Source organism: Notechis scutatus, chromosome 5 (genome assembly GCF_049901735.1).
Source record: "Notechis scutatus isolate UNSWTSFEM ecotype Mainland chromosome 5, rNotScu1.2, whole genome shotgun sequence".
Classification (NCBI taxonomy): domain Eukaryota; kingdom Metazoa; phylum Chordata; class Lepidosauria; order Squamata; family Elapidae; genus Notechis; species Notechis scutatus.
The window spans coordinates 115411102-115427861 of NC_142013.1; the positions used below are offsets into that span (position 1 = coordinate 115411102).

General features: G+C 45.0%; 1 protein-coding gene across 7 annotated transcripts in view; it reads right to left on the minus strand.

The window, feature by feature from the left end:
- Nucleotides 1-10869: 10869 nt before the first annotated feature.
- The window catches only part of FGFR3 (fibroblast growth factor receptor 3), a 66935-nt gene continuing 61044 nt past the window's right edge, over nt 10870-16760 (minus strand). For all 7 annotated transcript variants that reach the window (XM_087967460.1, XM_087967461.1, XM_087967458.1 and 4 more), the window contains exons 15-17: nt 16302-16439; nt 14247-14352; nt 10870-12651 (exon numbers count right to left, since the gene is read on the minus strand). In XM_087967460.1, the coding sequence (XP_087823586.1) occupies nt 12490-12651; nt 14247-14352; nt 16302-16439 (406 nt within the window). In that variant the 3' untranslated portion in view covers nt 10870-12489. The remainder of the gene's footprint in view (nt 12652-14246; nt 14353-16301; nt 16440-16760) is intronic.

The window sequence follows — 16760 nt, forward strand, 5'->3', positions numbered from 1 at the left end:
GCTTAAAATAATCTCATCAGAAATCTTGGGGAAAATAGTCTTTGTTTTCAGGTAAATATGCTTGTTTCAGCTTTAGCAAGAAATAAGAATATTGCCCTACGGGTATAACAGTCTCCATCTGAGATACGTTTCTGTTAAACAAGATTGAAAAGAAAGGAAAAATACAAGTTTCCTAAAGGCGTGTTACAGTTAAGTGATTATTCCGTTCCTAACCAGTAGGTGTCACTGTTGCCACACTCGATTCACACATTCGACTCCTCGATCTCTTATTTCTTAAGCAAAAAAAACCACCATTGATTTCTAAGATTATAAAATATATTTCCTTCAATCTAGAATTTACAGCATGAGGTCTTTTCCCTTTTTCTTTTTTAAAAGCAGCATTGTTTTTTCTAAATTTTTTAAGTCCATACCGGAGGGGTGAGGGGTGTAGGCAGGTAGACTTTCAACAAATGCAGTTACACCATTATTGAAAAGAGAAGCTCTTGGTTAATTTGCCCCTGAGTTGATCACGTAAAGCAAAACATTTACCCAAATCCATCTCTTTTATCTCTGGCTGACAAACAGAAATTCCACAAAATTACAATTTATTTTAAAGATGGGGCATGACAGCATGGGAAAGGACTTGCCATGACCCCCCCCCCACCCTGTCAGAGTGAATACGAGGAGGAAGACGAACAGCCCTCAGGGAGTGGGAGCGTGGCTCCGTTGGCCGTGGAGGAAACGGAGAGGGCAAAGTCTGGTTGGGCAGAGCAGGGGAGAGGTAGAACAAGGGAGAGGGAGTTCAGAGGAAGACCCGGGCCCACCACCCTCTTCATCCTAGGGCACGCAGGGAGGAACGGAGAAGGGAAAAACATGGGTGGTGTGGCTTACAGGGGAGGAAAGGGCCCTGATTCCCTTCATTAGCCACACCTGGGAAGAGAGTTTAAAGGAGAACCAGTTGCAAGGGGCATTTGTTGGGAACAAACGTTGAGTTGATCTCATGTTGGCTGCTAACTTATCTTAGTTCCTGGCATCCTCCTAACGGGTTGGATTTACTGCTGTGTTACTTCACTTCTGGAACTCCTTATCTTGCCCTGCCACGTTTATTACCTTATCTTGCCTTGTTGGATTTATAATTTGAAGTTGTCTGTTTACACTATTTTGGATTGGACTATCTGCAGCCAAAGGCTGTTGCAGGTTCCTGGGAGAGTTTTTCTCCAGACCGGAAGGTAACCGGAACATTAGGGGCAAAGTTGGAGCTAATAAAGGGACCCCTACTTATTATCTGGCTGGGTTGCCTTTGTGCCACGCCTCCGGTCATCAGGACTCGTTTTATCCCCTCAGTTTCAAGATTACTAGTGAAAAGGCGGCACAAACTGGGTTTTGTTTAGACTCCAAAATGGGACAATGTGCTGGAGAAGAAAATGGAGTGGGACACTTTGTATGAAACCACTTTTTTATATCATAGAATAAAAGGATTGGAAGGGACCTCGGAGGTCTTCTAGTCCAACCCCCTGCCCAAGCAGGAGAGCTTATACCATTCCAGACAAATGGCTGTCTGGTCTCTTCTTGGAACCTCCTCTGAGGAAGTACTTACTACCCACAATGTCTGGAGGCAAGCTGTCCCATCTATCCATGTGTCTACATCCCATGGGACGTGGGTTACTGCCTTCCTAGCAGATCAAAGTCACAGTACAGTGTTGTTTGGTGAACAGCTCTAAGAACAATCAGAAAATGTTCATTGCGCATCCAGGCGGAATTTTCCAAGGTTTTTCCCCGCAGTGATTACTCTGCTTGAATCTAAGATCATTGGTCCCCAACAGAGTTCAGCTTGACATCCCATTGCCTGTTACTAATTCTTCTCTGCTCCTGGATCAGACCACAATCCAAAAATGCTACTCTGAAGTTGGGGCCCTGTGTTTTTCCCCCCAAATTCTCTTTTCTTTCTCTGGTACATACATTAAACCTGTGACAGGAGGAATATTAAATAAGCCAGGTTTTTTTTTTCCCCTGTGGGGTCCTTGGTGCCCTCTGAACTCGGTTGAAACATTTCATTACCCTAGTTGGTAACATCATCGGTCTACAAGGGAGTGATATTTGCTCTAGCAAAGCTTCCTAGGACAGAGGATGTCCAGTTTGGATAATGAAACATCTGCAACCAAGATCAGAGAGCACCAAGAAACATTCCTCCTCCCCCCTCCCTGCTTCCTTCCTTCCTTTTCTCCTCTTCCTCCTCCTCCTCTCCACAATGCCTTCTCCCTTCTAGCACTGATGATGTTACCTAGTTGGGACATGAAACGTCTGCAAGCAAACAACCCAGCTCGGAGAGCCCCAAGGCCCTTTCAGTCCTCCTTTTCCTCCTCCTCCTCCTCCTCCTCCTCCTCCTCCTCTTCCTCCCATCTCTGCAAACCCCACTCCCTTCTAGCACTGATGATGTTGCCTAGTTGGGTCATGAAACGTCTGCAAGCAAACAACCCAGCTCGGAGAGCCCAAGGCCCTCTCAGTCCTCTTCCTCTTCTTCGTCCTTCTTTTCTCCTCTTCCTTCCTCCTCCTCCTCGTCTCCATAAACCCCACTCCCTTCTAGCACTGATGATGTTACCTAGTTGGGACATGAAACGTCTGCAAGCAAACAACCCAGCTCGGAGAGCCCAAGGCCCTCTCAGTCCTCTTCCTCTTCTTCGTCCTTCTTTTCTCCTCTTCCTTCCTCCTCCTCCTCGTCTCCATAAACCCCACTCCCTTCTAGCACTGATGATGTTACCTAGTTGGGTCATGAAACGTCTGCAAGCAAACAACCCAGCTCGGAGCCCCAAGGACCCCACAGTTCAACCCTGAGCAGCAAATATTCTCTTCTGTCAGTACCGTTTTTCCCCTTTCTTTCAAATGAATGGCTTTGTCCAACCTGCAAAATTTAACTCGAACGTGTGAAAGAATCAAGAGGGGAATGCTTGTCTGATTAATCCTTCCGACTCCTACATCGGATTGCTCGCGTGAGAAAGTTGTTTTCCATCGAGAAGCTGCTTGTGTCGATGGGGTGTTGTGCCAAAACCGACGGCTTTCCCCATGACCTGGTTGAACGTGGAGATGGATGTTGGTTTGAAACAAGCCAAGTGAGGCCAGAGAGATTCATGGAGGATAAACCTGCCATCGCCTCTGAGGTGTGTTGATAACAGATCAGAATTCTTCAGGGCCAGGTACCTGTTGCTAGGTAAGGAGGGCACGGGGGGGGGGGTAAATTGTATTTATATTTGGCTGATCTATTTTCCGGGCTTTGCTATTACAGCTGCTTATAATAACAGAACGTTGGCTTAGAGGCGGCTTGGATCTGGTCCCGCAGGTTGCCACGGCTTTGTTGCCGGGCCTTGCTCTGTTGAAAGTGAAAATACTGTAGGTGTGTTCTTCTTCTTTTTAACGTTTTTCACTTCTGGGTTTATATTTAGGAAAGGTTTATGCCGCGCGTATTCATTTCATACTGTTCAAAAAAAAAACACACCCCACAACTTGCGTAATTTGACTTTTTAACTGAGCAAACGTTCAAAGGGGTTTTAATGTGGGCTAGTTCCAACATCCCCAAATTATTATTACTTTTTGATCCCTCAAAATAACTGGGTGTGTACCCAGTTTCTACCGTGCAAGAAATAGCTTGCCTTTTCCAGTGTAATGTTGACGTTACCTTTTGCCAAAGAGACGCTTCAGAGAGATGCTGACATGCACACACACACCCTGCATATGTACGGGTGGTTAATTAAGTAGGGAAGGGGAAGGGGGAAAAAAACCAGTAGCATTCTGTTCAGACATGTCTTAAAGGGAAAAATAAAAATAAAAAGAGCAAGGTTTCCATTGGAGATGTACTGTGGTGTTTAGGCATTAGGAGAGGAGATGGAAGGGACCTTGGAGGTCTGCTAGTCCAACCCCTTGCTTAGACTGCAAACCCTACACCACTTCAGACAAATGGTTATCCAATCTCTTCTTTAAAACCTCCAATGTTGGAGAATTCACAACCTCTGGAGGCAAGTGGTTCCATTAATTGTCCTCACTGTCAGGAACATTATAAAATTATTATAAATAAAATACTGATTAATGAAAGGCATTTCTATACCTTTCAAAGTATTCAGCACTAGAATACAGGCAGTCCTTGACTTATTTAGTGGCTGTTTGACATTAAGAAGGACTTCCCTATGGGTACTTACAACCCAGCTCCAACATTTAGATGCCCACCTCCAATTTGCAGCATCTTGTGGTCACGTGACGTTTTGCCAAACGTGGCGTTTATTTCCAGTTTTCTGCAAAACCAGCCCACAGTGAGCCATTGGTTGGCTTAATGACCATAGCAGTCACTTAATGAGTGCCATAAAAAAAAAGTCAGAAAATTGGATTAGTTGCATGGGTGACCCGATTTATGGCCATCAGGACTTATAAATCGAGATCCACCTGCAATGCACCAATGTTAGAAGGGAATAAATTTTGCATAATTAGGGATATGTCTATGGAGATTCTCTGTCATCCATGGTTCCAAGGTACTTTTTCCCTTTGTTTTTCCTTGAAGACATTTCACTTCTCATCCAAGGAGCTTCTTCAGTTCTAGAACCGAGCTAGAATTAGAACTCTTCAACTAGAACTGAAGAAGCTTCTTGGATGAAAAGTGAAATGTCTTCAGGGGAAAAACCAAAGTTGCCTTTTGAAAAATTGGGAGAATTAAGGGATATGCTTGACAAATTGTGCTCAAGTAATCTTGTTTTCACCGTGGTCATCTTTACAATGCATCTCAATTCAGTTTCTTTGGCTGATCTTAGACGTTCACCCAATTTGACACCTCTACCACTGCTTTCACAAAGGAGACAAAGAGGTGGATGGAGAGAGTAGTACTAGGTTTCTGTGAGTAACCTCCTCTTCGGTGGCTCTAATTTCTCCAGATTTCAAGGGAGATTAATAGCCATGGTTTTAAAACAGCATCCTTGAAGATTAACACCCAAGGAATGATGGACAAGTGCCGCATTGACTTAAGAGTTGCGTCGTTCGAATATGTTCAAATAAAGGTATGTGTGCGCTTGTATGTTTCGTATCAAATATTTTCCGTGCTGAAAGCATTTGCTAGCAAGGAGTCCATTAATCAACTTGGTTTTCCTGTTTTGCCAGCAGCAACTTAATATTAAAGCAAGTGAAACTGTTTTTTAAGATTTTGCTTCTAAAACAAGTTATACCAATTTGATCATCATTTAATTAAAAAATAAATGATTTATCTGCCTGGGCAAGGAACCAAATTGTTATGTGTGTAGTAAGGATTAACTCCTTGCTTTCATAACAAGTTTGAGAAGAACATTCTGCCAGTCTGAAATACGTATTTCCAATTTGTGTTGTTTCTTCAACTTTCCCGCTGTGTGTTTCAAAATGGCACAGCTGCCGTCTTCTCTAGGGCTGTGTCACAAAGGGATGCTGAAACCAGCCAGGTGTTGTCTTAATCTCTGCTTCTGTCAGGAAGATTCCTGTGTCTTTGGGGTCACAATAGCTCAAGGTTGGGTACCATTTGACAAAGGCCACCAAGTATGCTCAACCAAATGTGATGTGTGAGCCTGTTGTGTGAACTCAATGAAGGGAACCATGGGTGTGACTTTACATTCAGAGATGTCAAGATGATGACACTGCATGATTGACAGCCTGCCCCCTTGTAACATGTGTGTGGGGGGCATGCAAATGTGCAGAACTTTATAATACCATCGTCACTTTTTTGGGATCCTCTGTTAATTAGCAGCCAGATATGTTGTCATGGACTGCAGAGGCCCCTGGGGAGAAATGGGAACGCAAATATATATTTCATCATGCTTCTGAACTCAGGTAGGTAGAGTTAGATTTCTCTCACCTTGTTGCATGGGGGAGGGGGGGACGACTCAATCCAAAGGTCTCCAACCTTGGCAATGATAAGACTAGTGGACTTCAACTCCCAGAATTCCCCAGCCAGCAGGAACATGGCTTTTGAAGGTGACTGGGGATTCCTCTATCCCAGAGATCCCTAAACTTGGCCACTTTAAGACTTGCGGACTTCCAACTCCCAGCAGAGCTGGCTGGAGAATTCTGGGAGTTGAAGTCCACAAGTCTTAAAGTGGCCAAGTTTGGGGACCCCCGATCTACTCTCTGAAAACAGAGCATTGACTTGGACTGGGTCTCATTGTTGCCATTCAGCGATTTTTAAACTTGTTCCTTGGTTTTGTTTTGTTTTCCAACTTCTTGTTAGCTGCTCAGAATCACAGCATTCAAGAAAGGTGTACCGTTAGAATAATCACCATTGGATGACAAATGTTGAGAGACAACACTTTGGGTGCGTGTGTGCAAAACGGACCTGAAATTGTGCTTTTTCTGCCCGATGGTGGGAATAGGCAACCAAAGGCCATCCAAAGGATTTGGTTTCCAACCCAGGGCCTCCAGACTCCATCTCTACTAGGGAGGGACTGAGGGATTGTGTTGCTAGGTTAGGTACTTGTGTAGTTGTATTTCTGGAGGACAGGAGCTGAAGCCAGCCAGTCTGACAAAAGGCAGGATAGGATAGGACTGGAATGGGAATAGGAGTAAAATCACGGAGTTGGAAGGAACCTTGGAGGTCATCTAATCCAACCTCCTGCTCAAGCAGGAGACTTTATACCATTTCAGACAGGTAACTGTCCAACATCTCCTTAAAAACTTCCAGCGTTGGGGCATTCACAAGGCAAGTAGTTCCGCTGGTTAATTGTTCTAACTGTCAGGAAATTTCTTCTCAGTTCTAGGTTTCAATGGGTTCTGCACACATACGTACCCATGTGTGAATATCCCAAAGAAGCAAGAGCTTGTTGTGTGTTATTGTCTAAAAGCAGGTGGAGATGCGGAAGTCCTTGGCGGAACCCAACTGTTGGAGATGCTGCTAATCTTCCCTCCCGACAGAATCTCCTAGATGTTCTCCTGCCCCAGGCCCATGGAGGTCAATGGAAGGAGGATGTTCTGCTCTACCCTGGCCAATAAGGGAGGGTCCCAGAGAAAAGAGACCTTCCCAACTCAACCAAGGCTGCTTTGCCTTAGCAAACGGTAGAGGCCTCCGTGACCCGGGAAGCTCACCTTTGGGTGACTTTTCAGAGGGGAGATCTATGGAGGTGGAGAAGACCAGGGATCTCAACCTGCTTCCAGGATGGCGCCATGGCCAGGACGAAAAGCCAACGTTGTATTCCAAGCCAGTAGGGAGCCAACCTTGACTTGAAAGAAACTTGTTCAAAAATTCCCTATCTCAGAGCTATCAGTGTTCGGCAGCTCCCGAAGTCCCGATTAAACCCTCTCGTTTATGAAACAATCTGTCTGCTATGCGAAAGGGAGCATGGCTGGAGGCAAAGTGCAATTATTACAAGATAACACTTGTGGGGAAGAAAAAGCTTGACAAGGGTATTAAAGTGTATCAGATGTAGAGATTTTGGCGCAAAATACAGAAGCACCGGCTCGTTCCAGGCAGCAGCAGATACAACCTCTGATGAGGAAGGTGTTGGCACCCTTCATCCTCAGGAGAAGCAGCAGGAAGCCAAGAGAGAACCCCAGGCTTCCTTCCTTTCCTGAGGACTAGCAGCGGGAGAGAAATTCTGAGTTTCCCAACCTGCGACTCAAGAAACAGAAGCTTTCTGACTCCTCTTAAGTTCTTACTTTGCGCTAAAATTGGGGAGGGGGTTTCCTGGCGCTGCAGAGAGGAAGGTGGCTGCCTTGGGAGGCCACCACAGAAAACACTTCTGCACCCCAACAAAAGAGCTCTGCCTTTAAAAAAAAAAAAAAAGCCCTCCTCGTCTCCAAAGAGTTGTGACCCATTCTTGCCTCAGTCGTTAAGTGAATCACTGCAGTTGTTAAGTTAGTAACACGGTTGTTAAGTGAATCTTGTGTCCCCGTTGAATTTGCTGGTCAGAAAACTGGAAAATCTGATCCTGGGATGTGCAACTGTCCTAAGTACATGCCAGTTGCCAAGTGTCTGAATTTTGATCACGTGACTTCATGGGGATGCTGCAATGGCCGCGTGAAAAATGGTTATAAATCACTTTTTTCACTGCCATTGTAACTTTGAACAAACAGTTGCAAGTCAAGAACTACCTGTACATATAAACTCTTAAAAGATTCAGTCATAAATTAAAGGCAGGAGTGACAATAAATTATGCTTAACTTTTAAAATTTATTTTGGGGCCAGGTAAGCAAAAACAGAATAAGCTTTCTTTTGTTTTTTTGTTTCACATCTTCTAAAATGTTCAGTGAAGAATGAAGGTTTAAAGAAACATTCAAGTTTTCAAACCCTGGCTTTACAATTATATAAGAAATATATCTTTGTAAAATCTTTCATAAATATATTATATATGAATATATAATATATTTCAGGTAATTAATGAACTCAAGCTGGGAGAGCGATTTTCAGATGCTTGGAATGTACAAAACAAACAGGCATTGTAAGAAAATAGCACGTTTTTTTTTTATTCCACCCCCAAAAGTACCTGCCTATTAAAAAATCTATTTTTAAAAAACCTTTTTGAAGCTTCATTTCTATAAAGTAACTATTTTGAAACCATCTTGTGGTATTGCAAGAATATGCTGAATATTGATCTGGAATGGGGTAATCGCATGTGCGTGAATGAACCCAATTCATGCCAGACCTTTCCAGTAAACCAGATCAAAAATTCAGCTAAAGGAGCTAATTCTATTTTTCTGTAAAGTTATATTAATAGCATCTTTCCCAAATTTCCCACCTGCAATTTTAACGGCCTGATCAGTTAAGGTGAACTCTTCCAAAGTTTCCTTCCTCTAACTGTTTGGGAGCAATTGTTGGCAACATGTCTTATTTATTATTTATTGAATACATTTCTGGGCTGCCCATCTTCCTTCCCCATAAGGTGACTCTGGGTCGCAGAGTATAATTATTATTATTATAATTTGGTAACAGATTATAAAAAGATAAATAGAAAATAATTTAAAATATTAAAACGCTATGCAAATTAAAAAGTTTAAAACTACTCCAAACTTCCTGTGGAGATTCTGTCATCCAGGTCATGGTTATCTCAAAAGTTGCTTTTTTTTTTTCAAAAGGCAACTGGAGTTTTTCCTTGAAAATGTTCTTTTTTCATCCAAGAAGCTTCTTCAGGAACTCAAGAAGCTTCTTAGACGAGAAGCAAAACACCTTCAAGGAAAAACAAAGTCCAGGTTGCCTTTTGAAAGATCACCTTTGGAATATGCCAACTTCCCCAAGGACACCTGTCCCTTCCATTCCAAGCGGGGCTCCTCTTCCTTAGTGAAACGGCTGATCGGTAGAATGGCTCCATGGTGGGTTCTTGCGTCCTCCTCAACTTCCTCCTTAACCCTAGTTCCAGAACTGGAACTCTGGTCTTACTCCTTTTCATATACCCCTGGTTTTTTTTTTGACTTCCTTATTCAACAGGTATGTCCCTCGATCCAATCAGTCCATCGCTTGAGATCCGTTCTGGGCCTGTTGGGTTCCATGGAATCGATTCGTAGCAGAATCACCATCGTTCACCTTCAGTTCCGGTGGTTCTGGAGACCCTGGAGGACATCCATTTCCTTGCACGGGGAACCTCTGCCTCCTTCACCCTAACCCATCCACCCCCCACCCCCACCCCCAAATGAAAGTCTCAACTCCTTGATCCTGGAATCAGTGCCCTTGTTTCCGCTGAGCTACTGGGGGAAACAACGCTTTGCGGAGTTGCTGACTTGCTTCCCTTTTTCACAACTCAGGGGGGGCTTTTCAGTCCAAGAAAGGGTTGGCGGAGAGGAAGCTGGGAAGCTTACCAGGGACTTCCGTGCCTTTGCTGATTTTTCAGTCTTTAACAATGAGCTTCCCACCCACAGCAACAACGGTGGGATTCAAAAAAAAATTTTTTTTTACTAGCGGTTCTGTGGGCGTGGCTTGGTGGGCGTGGCTTGGTGGGCGTGGCAGGGGAAGGAGGATACTGCAAAATCCCCCTTCCCTCCCCACCCCACTCACCTGCTTTCCAGCTCCGTTCTCCTGTGCAGGGCAACCAAAGGAGAACCAGCCGATCAGCTGGGACTCAATGGGAGGCAGAGAAGAGGTGGGGTTGGCGGGGCCAGTCAGAGGCGGGATTGGCCGGTTCTCTGAACTACTCAACATTTCTGCTACCGGTTCTCCAGAACTGGTCCAAACCAGCTGAACCCCACTTCTGGACAGCAACCTCTCCAATTGGAGATTAGCAAGCTACACAATGGACATCAACAGATGGAATGAACAAAATATATACAGAGGAGAGCTGTAAGTGCTCCCCTCTTAATGTGAAAGGGGGCAGAGGACTTTTGGACCAGTGATAAATCAGGAAGTTGGGAATCGACTGGATTACCTCTTTTGCATTCTCCTAAGGGTCAACCAGAGAAAAAAAGGCAGGAGGGATCCCTACACTTCCATGTTTTGGAACCAGCAGGAATGAAAATTGGCCTTCCGTTTCAAATTGTTATGTGAGGCACTGGAACTGCTCCAGAGGAATCCAAAAAAATATATATATCTTGGAACAACTCTTTAAAATGCCAGCAAGGAAACTAGACTGTTTTGACCGAGTTATCCACAAAACCTAGTATTTTCCCAAGTAACATGTTAGGTTTGAAGTTTATCTACAACCATCAGAACTTTCTCTACGGATATTTTTGAGTTATTATTTTGTTTGGATCCTTTTCTCTACCGTAAAAATGCAAATGGGAACACACACATGTAGGCGATTAATCATTTGCAGTCAACATTCAGCTCTGCCACATATTTGATATTTTTTCAGCCATGAAGAACACTTTCATTCAAAGAAAGAAAAACTGGGAGAAAAAATCACTCCACCTTAATGCACGGAGGCAAAAGTGATGAAAGATTTCTTAGCTCTTACAGAGATGGAAAAAGGATTATTTCGGCTGTCAAATTTTTGGATTTAATATTAACATAGTACAGAATGCATGTCCAGATAATTGTTGCAACCCAGGAAAAGCAATTTTTTTGTTTTGTTTTTATAAAGAAAAATTGGTATTAAACTAATGTGTTGAAGGACTATACAGCTATACATTTTTCTAAGATTTCTCAGGAATTCAGAAAAACAATCTTGAATAATCTTCCTCTATTTTTAATAAGTTAAAATCCTTAAATCTGATGAAAAAATTAAATGTATACATTAATGAACATATGTTAATATCTATAAATAATTTTACAAATATACATGTTAAAATATAAATTCTTAAAACAAATCAAGCTGACAAGATAAAAGAAAACCTTTGCCTAAATCAGTATGTCCTACTCTGGAAGAACTCTTAACTGGAATAAATTCTTCTTCAGTCTTGTCAGCCATGTTAATATCAGAGATATTATATACACACAAGAGCTATTTATAGATATATGCACAATTGTAGGAAATAAAACTTTGCGATTCGTTGAAAGGCGCAAGACTATGGGGGTACCCGTAATATCTTTTTTTTTTTTCCTCTCTCTCTCCAAGTGTTTGATAATAGATTTCTGGGAAAAATTTATAGACCTCCGTTACAAATATATTTAAACTTTATCTAGAAAAAAAACTCACCCAGAAAATAGCTAAATAAATGTAGCAAATAGCAGAATTTCAATTTGATGCACATTACAGTTCATAGAAACCCCCTGGAAAAGTTAGCCAAAGTCACTGCTATGTGCTCATTAACAAATGACACACGCGCACACCCCAACACACACACACACACACACACTTTTCTAGAGCTTGCAACACCTCCAGGCCTTCATGTCTCGTCTTGCCTGCACACACTCACTTATCCAGCCATTAGTGCAAGAGGGTGGCGTACTTCCCACCGTGAGAAAAGTGAAGGCAAACTTAACAAGAGGTTTAACGCTTTCGAGAGTGATTAACTCCTCAAAATGGCTTTGAAATGCGTCCTCAAGGAGATGGCGACATTTTATATATTTATTCACTATAAAAACCAGTACTTACTTAAGATTCCCTGCAGGCAACGTGGCTACCAAGCCCCGCCAAAGGAGAGTCGTGCACGGATGGCACGAGGGCAAAGTTTGCTACGTTCTTTGCACGTGGTTGTTGATTTTTATTGTTTTGTTTCGTTTTTCCCACCCACTCCTAGAATTTGCACGCATAGAAAATGGACTCAGAGGCTGGTTTCCCATCCTCTCCTTTGCCTTTCATGGTTTCCAGGCAGGGGTGGGATTCAATTTTTTTTACTACCAGTTGGACGTGGCTTGGTGGGCGTGGCAGGGGAAGGAGACTGTAAAATCTCCAGTCAGAGGCGGCATTTGCGGTTCTCCAAACTACTCAAAATTTCTGCTACCGGTTTTCCAGAAGTGAATGCCACCTCTGTTTCCGGGTGTTTGACAAGAAAAGTAGGAAGAAAACACGTTCGGCGTGCCACGGCTTCATGGCCACACCCGCCTCCGTGCCGTGGAGCAGAATAATGCCTCTTCCTCCTCCAGATCTGGTCCCGGAGTCCCGCCTCAGACATACATTCACGATTCTCGTGTTTGAGGCTCAGTCTCTGTCCTCATGTCCTGACGATGCCGTTGGCCGGCTGTTTTGGGAGGCAGGGCTCCTCCGAGAGCAGCTCGTGTGCAAATACGGAGTCATCTCCCGAAGAGCAGGCACTGTGGGTGTCGTGGCCTTTGGGGGAGTATTGCTCGAAGGCCACGGACAGGTCGATGTATTCCTACGAGGAGAACAACGGGCGTGAATATCATCAAGGAGCAGGCGCGACAAGGGCCACATCTCACCTCCAATGGGGGAAGCCAATGGGGTCTCCACACGCTAAGGGCCTGTGGCCTGCTTTTGAGGATCTAGCTGTGGTTTAATGGCAGCTTGTTAGGACTCAAGTTTCAACTCATTCCCTCAAAACGACGCTATAGAGCCCTGCACACCAGAACAACTAGACACAAGGACAGGTTTTTCCCCAGCACCATCCCTCTGCTAAACAAATAATTCCTTCAACACTGTCCAACTATTTACAAAGTCTGCACTATATTACTATTAATCTCATCACTCCTTATCTCCCATCCCCTCCCACTTGTGACTGTAGGACTGTAACTTTGTCACTGGTATCCTCATGATTTATATTGACTGTTTCCTAGTAGGATTTGATTGCTTATTGTACCCTATGACTATTATTATTAAGTGTTGTACCTGATGATTCTTGACTCTTGACAAATGTTATCTTTTCTTTTATGTACACTGAGAGCATTTGCACCAAGACAAATCCCTTGTGTGTCCAATCACACTGGGCCAATAAAGAATTATATTCTTTCTTTCTTTCTTTTTTTCTTTCTTTTTCTTTCTTTCTTTCATTTTCTATCTATCTATCTATCTGATTTGATTGCTTATTGCACCCTATGACTATTATTAAGTGTTGCACCTGATGATTCTTGACTCTTGATGAACATATCTTTCTTTTATGTACACTGAGAGCATTTGCACCAAGACAAATTCCTTGTGTGTCCAATCACACTGGGCCAATAAAGAATTCAATTCAATTCAATTCAATTCAATTCAATTCAATTCTATTCTATTCTATTCTATTCTATTCTATTCTATTCTATTCTATTCTATTCTATTCTTATTCTTATTCTCTTCTCAAATGAAATCAGGATTCCAAAGAGCAGTCCAAAGGCATTATGGAGCAGGGCCCGTGGTCCATACCAAGCTAAGGCAATGATTCCACGAAGAGCCATCGTGCAACAACAGACACGGTTTCTCCTATATAACCTTGTCCAACTACTGAATTTCTCCTCCTGGGCAGCTACTTGGAAAAAGCTCAGCTCCCCTTGGAGTGGAGACACAGCTTGTTCAATTGTGGCATTTGGGCCCATTCTCTAGTAGATTTGCTTTGCGACACCTGAAATAGTTTGCAAACGATACTCAATTCTTTCTGGGACTTGGGTACTTTTTGCTACTTTTTTGTCCCATAGCTCTTTTCTACTGGCCGTCCTTTTTTTTTTTTTAATTGAAAATGCACTGTTTTTAAAATTCTGCCTGAGGAACGGAGAGGCACATTAAAGTATCCCAAACAAAGAAACTAAATCATGTCAATAGTTGCATGAAAGTTAAAAGGTGACACTGCAGCAATGACAATGCCTTCTCCTGTGGCGCTGACTGCAGCCTCTGCCCCTGAACTGCCCCCCTGTAGCTCTCTCGGCTCTTAAAACGGTGGCAAGGCTGGCAAATGCTCAGGGGGCTACTCTCTTGAGTACTGGGGGGGGGGTGCGGGGGCGCACAAGAGCTCTCCCGATGAAGAACGGAGGAGATACGTACGTCGGTGGAGGTGACCGTCAGCACTCGGTCCAGGTCTTCTACCAGCTGCTTAAAAGTCGGCCTCTGAGAAGGCACCGCATGCCAGCACTCCCGGATGATCATGTACCTGGGAAAGGGAAGGGCCGCCAGTCAGCTTTCCCTCAGCCCGGCGGAGAGAGAGAGAGAGGGCCGGGGGGGGGGCAGGCTGTCTTGGCTGCCCGTGTTTTCTATCCAGGTGCACTCCAAAAACAAACGAAACAAGGCTCTGGTTGTCCCAAAAGTCAGAGGGAAGAGCCACGCAGTGACAGCTTTTAGATTTATAACCCATACGGAGGGCAGAAACGTTGGAGGGAGCATCCATGTTGGTCCCTCTTCTTGTTTTCCCTCACAACAATAACCCTGTGAGGTGGGCTGGACTGAGAGAGAAGGAGAGAAGGGGGAGGAAGCGGGGGAGAGGGGGGGGCAGTGGGAGATGGGGAGAGGGAGAGAGGGAAAAGGAAAGAGAAGGGAAGGGAGAGGGAGAGGAGAGGGAGAGAAGGAGGGGAGGGTGGAGAATGGGTCACTTCTGGGTGAAGGTGAATCTGCGTCTCCTTACTCTTAGCCCACCACTCACCCCTTAGCCCACACCGCCCCTGGGGCTGAGAAGGAGGGGTGGGCCCACACACAGAGCCACAGGGTGAGCTTGGAGCTGATCCAGAGGATCGTCCAGAAATACCTCCAGGTCCCCCGGAGTGAAGCAGGGCCTTGAACCCCTGAGGAAAGCCCACGGAAGGGGAAGGGCTGGCCTCTGAGGGCTCTGCAGGCTGCCTGGAAACTGGACCGAAACCTTTGGGCAGCTTTGAGGGGCTGCATCCAAATAGAAGGAGCCCGTTTGGGATGAAGCTGAGCTTGGTTTGGGCTCTTTTGGGGAGACCGGTCCCGACCTGGGGGGATGGGCTGAAAGCGTCCAAAGAACGTTCTGAGGTTGAGAGGACACTTGGTTGAGTTTTTTGGGTGGCTACAGAAGGAAGGAAGGAAGGAAGGAAGGAAGGAAGGAAGGAAGGAAGGAAGGAAGGAAGGAAGGGAAGGAAGGAAGGAAGGAAGGAAGGGAAGGGAGGGAGGGAGGAAGGAGGAGGGAGGGAGGGAGGGAGGGAGGGAGGGAGGGAAGGAGGGAAGGAAGGAAGGAAGGAAGGAAGGAAGGGGAAGAAAGGAGGAGGCGGGAGGGAAGGAAGAAGGAGAGAAGAAGGTAGGAAGAAAGGGAGGGAGGAGGTAGGAAGGAAGGAAGGAAGGAAGGAAGGAAGGAAGGAAGGAAGGAAGGAAGGAAGGAAGGAAGGAAGGAAGGAGGGAGGGGAGGAAGGAGGAAGGAGAGAAGAAGGTAGGAAGAAAGGGAGGAGGGAGGAAGGAAGGAAGGAAGGAAGGAAGGAAGGAAGGAAGGAAGGAAGGAAGGAAGGAAGGAAGGAAGGAAGGAAGGAAAGGAAGGAAGGGAGGGGAGGGAGGAAGGAGAGAAGAAGGTAGGGAAGAAAGGGGGAGGAGGGAGGAGGAGGAGGAGGAAGGAAGGAAGGAAGGAAGGAAGGAAGGAAGGAAGGAAGGAAGGAAGGAAGGAAGGAAGGAAGGAAGGGAGGGAGGGAGGGAGGAGGGAGGAGGAGGGAGGGAAGGAGGAAGGAGAGAAAGGAAGAAAGGGAGGAGGAAGGAAGGAAGGGGGGAGGGAGGGAGGGAAGGAGGAAGGAAGGAAGGAAGGAAGGAAGGGAAGGAAGGAAGGAAGGAAGGAAGGAAGGAAGGAAGGAAGGAAGGAAAGGAAGGAAGGAAGGAAGGAAGGAAGGAAGGAGAGAAGAAGGTAGGAAGAAAGGGAGGGAGGACGAAGGAAGGAAGGAAGGAAGGAAGGAAGGAAGGAAGGAAGGAAGGAAGGAAGGAAGGAAGGAAGGAAGGAAAGGGAGGAGGAAGGGGAGAAGAAGGTAGGAAGAAAGGGAGGGAGGAAGTAAGTAAGTAAGTTATAAACATAAAATATGGAGGTGAAGCAACGGCATTAACAAGAATCCATCCTGGCAGATGGAAAGACATGCTTCTCCAAAGTGTGATGTCCTCAGCTAGAAAACTTACAAATCTGGGGTGCAATTTGCTGGCTTGTCCATTCGGTGGCCTTCCTTCAACAGTTTGAAGAGTTCCTCCACTGGGATTCCTGGATAGGGAGACCCTCCCAAAGTGAAGATCTCCCATAGTAGCACCCCAAACGACCACCTGAAAACACCAACGTTGAAAAGTCCAGTGAGATTTTTTTTTCGGGGAAAAAAAGGGGAATTAAGATGTATTTTCCCACTACGAAGCCCTGCAAAGGGACAAGTCACCTTCATGACTGAACTTCCTGAATTCTATTTTGTTTTTCTTTTCAAAAGCCAAGCCCCGGCCAATCTGTTGGCCTGGCAGAATGGAAGCCCGAATTAGATAAGCAGTGAAATAGACGCAGCTCCTCTCCGTGATGATCTGTGTGGAAGCCTCCACTGAGCCCAAGGCAGGGAACCAGCCCGTTGAGTCGGGGGCTTCCGGAGATCTTCCCTGTGA